The sequence below is a fragment of the Pongo pygmaeus genome, chromosome 21 (assembly GCF_028885625.2).
Source record: "Pongo pygmaeus isolate AG05252 chromosome 21, NHGRI_mPonPyg2-v2.0_pri, whole genome shotgun sequence".
Taxonomy (NCBI): domain Eukaryota; kingdom Metazoa; phylum Chordata; class Mammalia; order Primates; family Hominidae; genus Pongo; species Pongo pygmaeus.
Window position 1 is genome coordinate 19,197,493 of NC_072394.2, and position 12,111 is coordinate 19,209,603.

The 12,111-nt window shown below is 50.0% G+C and overlaps 1 protein-coding gene across 1 annotated transcript; it reads right to left on the bottom strand.

Annotated features, from left to right (window-relative positions):
* Positions 1–2,088: 2,088 nt before the first annotated feature.
* Positions 2,089–5,488, bottom strand: LOC129021972 (cystatin-SA-like). Its single transcript, XM_054468063.1, has 3 exons — positions 5,192–5,488; positions 3,542–3,655; positions 2,089–2,426 (listed from the first exon to the last, which is right to left on the bottom strand). Exons 1-3 carry the CDS (start codon positions 5,417–5,419, stop codon positions 2,343–2,345), a joined length of 426 nt encoding a protein of 141 aa, XP_054324038.1. The 5' UTR covers positions 5,420–5,488; the 3' UTR covers positions 2,089–2,342.
* Positions 5,489–12,111: the final 6,623 nt, after the last annotated feature.

Below are 12,111 nucleotides of genomic sequence, written 5' to 3' on the forward strand. Positions count from 1 at the left end.
ATTTTAAAGTGACTAATTTGTTGTGACTTATTTCCTCTTCCTAAATAAACACTAACTTTTGTGCTTAGTTTCTGTTTGGTTATATTGTGCTATTTTTCATGCAGATAACCGTCTGTATTATGTAAGCCTTAGACCTCATGGAACCTGGGTTGCTTGTGGTCATAGTGTTGAGAATCCACCTGCCCAAGGAATGTCCGCACTGATTCCTACTTCCCAGGCCTCCAATGGACTTATCTCTCCTTCCAGAGTGATTTGTCTAGGCTGAAGGTGGAGTTTCTAACCTCTGTGGTTTTTACTCTTTTAGCAAGAATGTGTGACATTATTTTTGCTAAAGGAACTCTTAGAAGGGGTGCAATATTTCCAAAACATGACCCCTAGGAGGCTTTTTTACTCCCAAAACCTGGTAGCTTCCAGAGAGAGCCCAGACTCTCAGCTTGGTCCAGAAGACGAAGACCCACATGCTCACCTTTAAGCTTCCCTGTCCCCTGCTCCCCTCCTAGGGTACAGACACACAGGGAGATGGTGGAAGGAGCCCTCTACAGGGCCAGACTTCCCCCTCCACTTCCCCAGGAAGAGAGTTGTCAGAAAAGTTAGTGGTTTACACAAAATCACCTGTTCCTTGTGTCCTTGGATGGTGGTTGCTTATGTGAAGACAGACCCTGCACCAGGTAGAGAACCATGAGGATCTCCATGCAGGGAAGACTGCGCTCCTGACCACGATTCCTGGGCACATGCTGCTCTGCTCTCAGCCCCTCTCTTCCAACAGAAGCCTAAATCAGTGTGTGCACCCCCCGAACCCCCTACACCGGGTAAGGCCCAAACTCAAATCTCCTCAGCTGATGGCCTCCTGGGCGCTGCTTCACTTTCTTCAACCCAAAACCTTGGTTAAATCCCGTGGGGGTGGAGGGGAAATGAAGCAGGTGCTCCCCACTCTCCCTAACAAACCATGCTCCTCCTGGCTTTCTATGTGCGGCACATGGGGTGCTGGCCTCAGGGCTGTTTGGGCAGTTTCCCCTTTGTCATTTCCCCCTCGGTGTTCATGGCAGCCACTCTTGGTCAACACAGCTCTAGGCATGGAAGACAGTTGAGAACCCTTCCCAGTGGTACTGCCCTGAGGGCTGCACCCCTCTGCCCTGAAATGGCAATGGGAAAGGCGGTGCAATGGGCGGGGTCTTAGGACTGTAGCCTCTTGTTTGCAGCGCAACTACCCGCTATTCTACAGAATGGTTTTGACACTAAGGTGATGTTATTTATTAACTAAAAGATCCTTTGTGAAAAAATCGAGTGTCCAGTGCATGTCACATCCATTTGTGTTTTAGCTTCTCCATCCCTGTCAAGAAGCCTAACCTGAGTGCTCGTTTTAAACCCAAGTCCAGCGAAAGGGCGTCTGGATGAAAAAGTGTAAAACTCTTCTAGGGCACAGCTTCCTAGCGTAGGAGACAACCTCCCAGCCTGGGGCGCACCCTCCCAGGATGGATGACAGCAGGCGCTGCTTCCTCTGGGTAATCTTGCCCGTCTTTGGTTTGGGTGGCATTTTTCCCAGTTACACACACACACACACACACTTTTGGACTTTCTTTCCATGTAGGGGCCTAAAGTCTCCTGTGGAAAGAACTACACTTCGATCGCTATCTATTTAGTGTCTAGGGGATTTCATGAGAGCAGCTCAGTCCCTGGACTCTGCTCCACTCTGCAAGCACAGATGGAATCTACAGCCTGGCGAGCTCCACCGAGGCCTGGCCCCTGCCTGTGGACACAGCCAGCCCCCTCCTCCTGGTCGGACCAGGACCTCAGACCAAAGCAGCAACCCAGCTTCTGGGGCAGCTGCCTGGGCCCCCTCCTCGCCCTGACCCCCTCACTAGGGGCTGCTGCAGCTGAAGGCCTGGGTTCCCAGCCCCTGGCTGCTGTCTCCCTGTTCTGAAGCTCAGGTCTCCGAAAGTGGCAGCAGCTCCCCTGGTGACCTTGCTGTGGCGTCAGCTCCCAGATACTCCTCTGATCTCCACACCAGCAGAATAAGGAGGCTTCATAAAGGAACTGCAGAAACCCTGCCTGTGTGCACATCCCCAGACAGCCAAGAACTGAGAGAGAGGCGATGCTACTGTTTAATTGCAGGAGTTGGGGGTGTGTGTACCATGTACCAGGGCTATGAGAAGCAAGAAGGAAAGCGGGAGGGCAGAACCCCCTGCTGAGCAACAAAGGCCTCCTGCGGCCTTCTCTGTCTGTCTCCTGGCACAGGTGGATGGGGAGGCCTCCCGCAGGGTGGGGGCCACCAGTGCAGGGGTGGAAGCACTACAGGGGGTAGGAGTTGGAGGTGGCCAGTGCAAATGGCCTGGCACAGATCCCTAGGCTTCTTGACACCTGGATTTCACAAGGGAACTTCTTTTATTCCAGGGAACTTCATAGATCGTGAAAGAACACAACTGTTTCTGTGAAACGGAAGAGAGAACACCAATCACTGTGGGTTACAGTTAAAGGGGAAGATGCCCAGGCATGAAATGTCAGAGCCTGGGTGAGGAGGATGGAGGTGAGACACTGGGCCCTCACCCACCCCTGCTGAGTCCCAGAGCACTGAACTAGAATGAATAGTGACTGTTCCATTGCCCCTCCCAAGGCTCCAAGCCACCAGGTGGCATTGGGCCCCCACCCCAGCCTGCAGGGTCCTGTCCCAGCACAACCCTGTGAGGAGCAGCCTGTGCAAGGCCTTGGGAGCCGCAAGGGTGCAGGACATGGGGAGGTGGCTCACTTCCCCCAACTCCTTCCACCTCCAGCACTCAGGCCAGCACTAAGAGGGGACAGAGGGAAGAACCCAGGGCAGGGCAGCTCCCCCTCAAAGAGCTGGGGCATGTGGAAAGGGCAACAAGGAGAGTGCGGCTCTCCCCTGAGTGGAGACTTCACAACAACCAGCAGGTCCTTGGAGAGGCTGGTGTTGGGTGAGCGGCGCAGGTCCAGGGCTTCCCAGCTAACAGGCCTCTAGATCCCACTAATGTGATCATCGAGGTTGTGGCTGCATGCAGGTGCCTCTGCCTGGGATTAGACAGAGCCCCTTCTCCCTGCCTAGGACACAGCCCCACAGCTGCTTCTTCCCGTCCAACAGGCAACACCCCAAAGCAGGCAGAGTTGACCTTCTAGTAACCATTCCCAAGCTAAAGCCTTCCTGGTAAATCAAACACATTGCTCCCCTCCCTCACCATGGAAGGACATACATAGACAACTACGTAAACTCACTTGGACCCCTCATCCCCATGAATCTATGTACAAAGCCCCATACTCCCCCCACACACCCACACACAGGCACACATGCTCCCATAGATCTCCCCGCATACAATGGCACATGTGTGTATACATGTTCACCTTTCCACACGCCCACCTACATGTACACCCCCTCACAAGTACATGAACACGTACACATCCATGCATACATGGCTCCCCACATACCCACCTGCACACACACACACCCTCCAAACATGTGTAGGGCAGAGGCTGACACATATGCACCCCTCTGCAGTGCATGAGTGGCCCAGGACCCACATCAGGAATGTACCTTCTGCAGTTCTGGCTGTTCATGGAAGGCACAAGTGTCCAAGTTGGGCTGGGACTTGGTACATATGGTTCGGCCCACCTCTATGTCGAAGAAGTAATTCGTCCCGGCCACGATCTACACACATGAGAAAACAGGACACACGGACAGCGCTCTCCATCAGTTTCATGCACTCAGAAGCACTTCACTGTGGCTGAGTCACTGGACTTGCTTAGGGGCTTCATGAGCTGTCCACATGTCACCACAAGGCACACAAGCCCCGTCTTCCTGTGAGCTGGCAGGGTGCTGAGCCTCATGCCCGCCCTTAAACATTGTTTTCTGTGTGCTGGGTAAAATAATTCATTGAATTCTGCTACCTGTGGCTCAGGGGTGAGGGAACACTGAATCTTTACTAGGAAGTCTGTCTGATGACAAAATTTCAGCTAACTTCCAAAAATCTCATTCCCTCCATTTAACCTAGATTTATTACTTCACTTAGAGTAGGAAATCAGATGCTTCACACACACAGATATTTTGGGTCAATGGGGCCTCCCAGATGCCACCATTTCAAGTGTGAGATTCAAGATACATTTCTCAAGTCAGCAGCACACCTGCGTGTCTTACAATTGCAGACTAGAATTGAACCCTTTCCCTGCACAGGGCCTCTCCCAGACACAACATGGCAGAGCTGTGGAGAAACCTGGGATGAGGGATTCTTTGGAACAAGGAGGAACTGCTGAGATCCCTCAAGTATCAGTTTACCCATGTATAAAATAGGCTTCCAGGCCTGATGGTCTGCAATGCCCTGTGCTTCACTCCAAGTTACTGTCCTGCTTGAGTGGGAGATGCAGGCCAGCGGGGACCACGGCACCAGGGAGTGTGCCTCATATGCAGGGAGAGAGCCCCAGCTGACAGCTACAGGAGGAGAAATGGGGCTGATGGAGATTCCTTTGAATTTCCAGGAGAAGGTGGAGGAGCTCTAAAGGCTGTGTCACTATTTGCTGCTCTGCCATGGGATGCAGGTGAAGCTGGGCCCAGTAGCCCTGCTGAAGCTCCCTCCTGACCTGACACCCTCCTCAGCTCTGCTGGGGGACTGCTGTCCTCATCTTGCTGAGGTCTAACTCTGCATCAGCTGTTAGAGGAAGGGTCAGGTGTGTTCCACCCCAGCAGGGACTCAGCCACCCTGGGCTGTAGGGGGTGGTCAGCCCGCCTGAGTGTGAAGGCCACTAGCCCTAAGGGGTTGTGCCCAAGGGCATGACTTGGGGAGGGAAGCAGGGCTCTACAGAACAGGGAGCCAGGTTCCTGTGTGGCCCCTGTGGATGGGACTCAGGGATGAGGATGAGCCTCAGGGCCTGGATCTCATCCTGAGCAGCATCAAGCCCACCCAGAGTCAGCACAGTCTCCATCCACACCTGCTGGACCCTGGGAAATGCCACGGTCATGGTACAGACACAGTGGCTGCTGCAGGTTAAAGGAAGCTGAGAGGACAGACAGTGGCTGCAGTATATGGCCCGGGAGCATGCTTAGGCATGAAGGCCATCAGCGGAGAGTCAGGGAAATCTGAATGAATCTGAGAACTAGATCATGAATGTGTCAGTGTTGATTTGCTGGGAATGATCTTGGGGGTCGGGCAACAAACAGACTCAGGACCCCTCGGGTGGAGGCAGCACCCACCTGCTGCCTGGCTCTCAGTACCCGCAGCGGGCGCCTGTAGTACTCATCTTCGGTCGCCTTGTTGTACTCACTGATGGCAAAGTGAAGGGCACGCTGTACCCACTCATCATTGAGGTCTGCGTCATAGATGCGACCCAGGATTATCCTATCCTCCTCCTTGGGGCTCCAGGCCAGGGCCTCAGCCAGGGCAGCCAGCAGGAGCAGCAGGGTACACAGGGGCCAGGCCATGGTCTCCTCAGAGGCAGAGCACAGAGCTGGAGCTGCAGGAGAGGAGGGTGAGAGCCTGAGGCGGGGAGCCCAGACCAGCAGGCAGCTGTGCATTTATCCTTCTTTGGCAGCCCAGCCTCACCCACCTCCATGCCCCGTCCCTGACTCCTCCTCCTTTTTCTGCCCATCCCCTCTTTCTCCATCTCTCCTTTCACTCCTCTGCCAACACAAGCTCCCTCCCTGCCTCAGTTCCCCCTGCCCCTACCAGGCCTCCTCCTCCATCTCCCCCTCCTCCCCACTCCTGTCCTCACTGCAGCCTCCCCGAGCCATGCCTCTCTTCCCCAGTGCTTCCAAGCTTCAGTCACCGGGTCTCCACAGAGGTGACACTGGTCCTTTGAATGTGAAAGCAATGTGACTTCCTGTTTGCTCAGAAAAGGGAAAAATACAGGGTTTGGCCTCCCAGGGTCTTCAGATATCAGGGGCATCCTGGAGCACTTGGTCACGGTCTCCAAATCTCTGGAGCAGTGATGTTATTTCAGAAGGTTCCAGAAGACCCTATCCACACCCTAATATGGAGAATTTCTTTGCCAAATTTAAGGGAATTAACCTTTTTGGAAAAGGTCATTGGATTCTGTTTTCATAACTCATTATTCAATAAACAAACTTATCACCAGCTACTCCCCATGCCAGAAGGTCTAGGGCTTGAAGACAGAACCTGGTTGATGAGTCATAGAGGTGACATTGCAGAGCTGCTGCCCACAGAGATGTGACATGAACCCATGAGCAATTGAAAATTTCTAGTAAACACATTTTAAAAGAAGAGAATAAATGGGTAAAAGTATTGTTTAAAGTATTTATTTAACCTAATACAACCACAATATTATTTCAGCTAATGGGAACAATTATTAATGAGATCGTTTATGTGTGTTGTTTTTTTTTTTTTTTTTTTTTGGTTTTGTAAATCTTTGAAATTCCCTGTGTATTCTTTACACTTATCCCAGGAATCATTTTGGACTGGCCCCATTTCAATTGTCCCTTGACACATGTGGCTGGTGGTTATGGCTGCCCAGTAAATTCCTACACAGTGTGTGTAGGGGATGGTAGGTTATGATCAACAATTAGGATCAGGGAGTTACACTCACTCTGTTGGAAGTGAAATAGAACAGGGGCTAGAGAGAGACCACTGGACCCTGGTCAGGGAGGTCTTTATGAGACTGGAGAGGTTGAGAAGCCCCAGGCAGAGGGGAACAGCCAGGGCAAAAGCCCTGAGGTGGGGTTGAGCATGCCTGTTCCAGGAAGAGGAAGCTCCTGGAGGGGATGTGAGCAGGGAAGGAAAGGACCTGGAGTCTCCTGGTAACTGTGTGTGGGGCCCAGTGGAAGGTGCACGGAGACCCCTGGCAGGCAGTGGGGGTGTCAGGAGAGGGAGCAGCAGCCGCGGGATGAATGTAGGAACACACAGGCCTCTCTTGCTTCTCTCCTAGGCAGCCATGCTTCGGGCTCCTTTCCTCTGTGCATTGCTTGGAAGACTCACCTGGCATTTTAAAAATTGCCTTAAACGAGGCAGAATTTACATACAATGAAATGCCTAATAGTATGTGCCCAATCTGGGGGATTTCATAAGTGCATACACTTGTGTTACCACTTTGTCCAGACCTGTGACATCTGCCTTGCTCCAGACGGTATCCTCCTGCCTCTCCAGCCCACCATCGTGCCTGCCCCACCCTGGCAGCCCATATCCAGCCCTGTAGACTCCTTTGTTGCCTGTTCTTGAGCTTCCAAGGAATGGAGTCCTGCAGAGCTAGCCCGGGTATGTCTTCGTCCTTTGCTCAGTGTGGCTTTCCAGTGGCACCCGAGTTGCTTCATTGCCAAGACTGTGAGTTCTTCTCCAGAGACTGAGAGGATGTGGTTAATTGGGTGCCCTGTGGGCTGACAAAGCCCCCAGCTCGGGATGCTGAGAGCCTGGGCTGGAAAGTGACTCCAGGAGTGGGGAGGGTGGAAGGAGGCTCTGAACAGATAGCTGCTCCCTTTGTTCTCTCAACCCCACCCTCCATGCCTGAAGGTGACCCTGTGGCAAATGCCCTTATGGCGAGGTGGCAGGCTTGGCCAGAAACACCAGGAAACTCTGGACCTTAGCAAGACACCCAGAGGACTCTCCTGAGAGTGGTGGAAGTGAGGGTTGGCCAGTATCAGCCCAGACCTGTTTAGAACACTAAACAGTACTATAATAAACAAATGACCAAGCGCAGAAAGTATCACGTAAATGTGCCAGCGATGAGGACAAGCTGGCCAAGAGTCATCCTGGGCTCAGACATGGCTGGGACTGGATCAGCAGCAACCTGACAGCTGGAACCATATTACTCATGGGTGCTCATGTTCAGTATTAGGACACAGAACCTTGTTACCTGAGGCCTGGTGACCATCTCACCCTGCTGTGAATCCAGCACCCCTAGAATAGCTGTGCAGCCTGGCAGATACAGCAGGTGTCCCAATGGTGTTTACTGCTGGGTGAGGGAGGGAAGATCTTCAAACAGAGATGCATGTATGCCTTCTAATTAGACAGTAAATGGGGAGAGATTCCCAGAGAAGGGAAAGAGAGGGAAGTCCCTTCCCAGGTGTTTGTGAGCAGAATGGTCATCTCCAAAGGGTAGGAGTTAGTTCTCCTCTGTTGGTCCCACCTTCCTGGGACAGCTGGGAGTCCAGACTCAGGAAGACATGCTGTACAGAGGGTAAACTGAAGGTCAAGGAATCCTCTTGTTTTTTTTTTTTGTTTGTTTTTTGTTTTTGTTTTGTTTTTGTTTTATCATTGGATAGGAGATGTAGGTTACCCAAATAGCGAGAATGTGCTGGTGGGTGGAGTGTGAGGGAGAGAGGCCAGAGTGCTTACCTGTGCCCCATATGTGATGACACCACCAGTGGTCATCTTCTGTCAGGAAGCTGGCATGCACTGCAGGGAGGGTCAGCTGTCCTGATGCAGCAACCTCTCTAATCCCAGTAGGAAAGATACCAGTGTAGGTTGCTCTTAGGAGGAGGTACAAATGTGATATCCAGTATGGAGTGATAGCAAGTGGCAGGTTGAGGTAGCTGGCCAGCTCCTCCAGATGTTTGATGATCTTAGGCAAATGTTGTGTCTGTCATGCATCTGGAGAAAGAGGGCACTTTCTAAAGCATAGTGTCTGGGAGTTCAGACCAGCAGAGATGAGCAGACTTCAGCAGTGATGTATCAACATGGTTAAAAATGATGGAGTAGCCAGGTGTGGTGCTGCACCTGTAATCATAGCTAATTAGGAGAGTGAGTCAGGAAGATTCCTTGAGTCTAGAAGTTCAATTTCAGCCTGTGCAACACAGTGAAACTCCCATCTAAAAAAATGACAGAACACTTTGTTCCCTGATTTCTATAGTCCACAGTTTTAAGGACACACTAGGAGGGGACCAGATAGCAACCATGGACCGAGGAATAAGGTTGGGGCCTCCAGCACCCATGTAACCTGGAGGAGTCCACCTGCCCAGGAGGGGCATATTTACCTTCTGCCAGGTGACAAAAGAGAAAGCTGTGTTCCCCTATGCTGCATGGAGGACTACTGATCTGATTATCTGAATTAGTAGGATGAGAAATTAGGTGAGTGGCAAAAGTTCTCTGCAATAAATGACCAATAATAAGTGAACACTAAACAATACCATAATAAATGACCAAGCGCAGAAAGCATCACGTAAAAGTGCAAGTGGTGAGGACAAGCTGGCCAAGAGTTGAGATTCTGCACAACTGGGTTTTGAGCAACTGACACTTTGGTCTATGATAGGAGCTGGGACTGAGCAGCCACAGGATTTGGTGGCTTCTCAAATGAGAAGCCCAGGAACCTCCTTTATGGAGTGCCTGAAATTCTCTGGATTCAAGCTCATCTCTTTCACACTGTATCCCTCCTTCTTTTCTCCCTCTCTTCACACATGGTGGACACGTGGATGCTTCTAAACTATGGGTCAATGTTGGTAACACATTTGGCTGTGCTATGACATGTGGATGCTTCTAAACTATGGGCCAATGTTGGTAACACATTTGGCTGTGCTAGGACATGTGGATGCTTCTAATGTTGAGAACACATTTGGCTTTTCCACATCATTAAGAAACTGATACTCATGGGGAAGCCTGCTGGTAACCCTGGCTAGGAAAGGCGAGAGAGGGCAGAGCCCAGTGTCTGAAGTCTGATTGTTTTGCACTCCATGGGGAGAAAGAGAATCCTTTCTCTTGGGGACCAGCACGTGAACAGTATTCATGGTTTTGGAGTGCAAGTTAACATTTATTTTTCAAAAAGAGCATTTGTCAGTGCAGATTCACTGACTGAAGAACCACATATGAATGGAGAGGAGTAGGGGTGGCCTCCAGGAACTCAGGCTGCTGACTGCTGCAGCCAGGTATCCATCTGACTCACTGGGCTGCAGACTGCAGAGGCCTGGCCATGAGGAAAACAGGTGACTCTGAGGAGGTGAGTCATTTCCTTGACATCTCTGGGTGGTCAGACTTTCTTATCCTGTTTGGGTCACTGCTGGAACTTCCCTGTCACTGTTTGTGTAACTTTAAATATCAATTCCTTTAGCAAAGTGCAGTGACTCTGGAGAGTGGTTCTTCTTCCTGCTTGGAATCCTGTTCACCTCAATCACTGAGTGCTGGAGCTGGAGCCAGGGGTCATCAGGACAGCCCTGCCCATCCTGTGGCCCTGCCTGCCCTCTCCTCCTGTCACAGAGGAGCTGGATCCAGTGAGAAGACTCACCTTGACCAAACCTTTGTTAAGTTCCTCTGAGCCTTCTTCTCCCCAGTCCTCATCCCTAGTCCCCAGCCCTGGAGGTCCTTTTCTTGCAAGGGCTGCAGTGCCCAGTTTTAGGAAAGAATCCTGCTAAGTCAGTTTAAAAAGAATCCCCCCACCCTTCATATCTGATCACCTTCAGCATCTGATCGAGTTCTTCATTCCTTGCTTTGATGTCTAAGGCTTTCTCCGGCCTTTAGCAACAATATTCGTAGACCAATTTATCTAGAAACTCCTACCTTTGATGTCTCTGCTTAGCAATTCTGTTTGAAACTGTTCTAAAGCTACTTTAATAATGGCCCAATCATTCCATATTGTAAGTGGAATGATTTTACCCTCCCTACTTGCTTGTTTTAAATCTTTGCTAATTTTTTCCCAGTCTTTTAGATCTAAAGTACCTTGTTCTAGAAACCATGGGCAGAATTGTTCTATTGTTCGAAATAGCGTGATTAGATTTTTTGTAGAGACTCTAACTCCCCCTCTTTTTATAACAATTTTAATAGAGCTGAGATAAGAGGCATATTTACTTTTAGTTTGGCCCATTGTTACCCTGGCTTCTTCCAAGCGTACAAGCTTACTGAAAGGCTGACTGTAGACGTACTCAGGAATCTCTGGTCTACTTGTCCTCAATGACCACACTCAAGCATATATTCACCCTAGAGAATAGCACCCACATTGGCCACCAGATGAAGGGGTGGCCATCCCCTCAACACCTGTGGGCATTTCTCATCAGGTGGGATGAGAGACTGAGAAAAGAAAGAGACATGGAAACAAAGTATAGAGAAAGAAAAGTGGGCCCAGGGGACTGGCGCTCAGCATAGGGAGGACCTGAGCTGGCATTTGTCTCTCCGTTCCCTCAGTATTTATTGATCATTATCTCTCCCATCTCAGAGAGGGGGATGCAGCAGGACAATAGGGTAATAGGCAGGAAAGGGTCAGCAGGAAAACATGTGAACAAATGTCTCTGTGTCATAAACAAGTTGAGAAAATGTGCTGTGCTTTGATATGCACATACGTAAACATATCTGGTGCATTAAAGAGCAGTATTGCCGCCAGCATGTCTCACCTCTAGCCTTAAGGTGGTTTTCTCCTATCGCAGTAGATGGAACATCCAATTGGGTTTTACAGGGAGACATTCCATTGCATAGGGACCAGCAGGAGACAGATGCCTTCCTCTTATCTCAACTGCAAAGAGGCCTTCCTCTTTTACTAATCATCCTCAGCACAGACCCTTTACAGGTGTGGGGCTGGGGGATGGTCAAGTCTTTCCCTTCCCAGGAGGCCATATTTCAGACTTTCACATGGGGAGAACCTTGGACAATACCTGGCTTTCCTAGGAAGATGTTCCTGTAGCCTCCTGCAGTGATTTGTGTCCCTGGGTACTTGAGATTACAGAGTGGTGATGACTACTATTCAGTGATATTTATAGCACTGAATGCTCACAAGAGAAAGCAGGAAAGATCTAAAATCCACACACTAATATCACAATTAAAAGAACTAGAGAAGTAAGAGCAAACAAATTCAAAAGCTAGAATTTGTTCTAGAGAAGGAAGAGCAAACAAACTCAAAAGCTAGAATTCAAAAGCTAGAAGGCAAGAAGTAACTAAGGTCAGAGCACAACTGAAGGAGACAGAGACACAAAAAACCCTTCAAAAAATCAATGAATCCAGAAGCTGTTTCTTTTTTTTTGAAAAGGTCAACAAAACAGATATACCACTAGCAAGACTAATGAAGGAAAGAGAAGAATCAATAGATGCAATAAAAAATGATAAAGGGGATATCACCACCGATCCCATAGAAATACAAACTACCATCAGAGAATACTATAAACAGCTCTGTGCAAATAAACCAGAAAATCTAGAAGAAATGGATAAATTCCTGGACACATACACCCTCCCAAGACTAAACCAGGAAGAA

What these genes read in the sequence shown, in the direction of transcription:
- LOC129021972 (XM_054468063.1), bottom strand. Translation starts at nt 5,419, where the DNA reads ATGGCCTGGCCCCTGTGTACCCTGCTGCTCCTGCTGGCTGCCCTGGCT. An exon ending in TACTGAGAGCCAGGCAGCAG is followed by an intron (nt 3,656 to 5,191) that starts GTGGGTGCTGCC and finishes TCATGTGTGTAG; the next exon opens with ATCGTGGCCGGGACGAATTA. An exon ending in AACAGCCAGAACTGCAGAAG is followed by an intron (nt 2,427 to 3,541) that starts GTACATTCCTGA and finishes TCCGTTTCACAG; the next exon opens with AAACAGTTGTGTTCTTTCAC.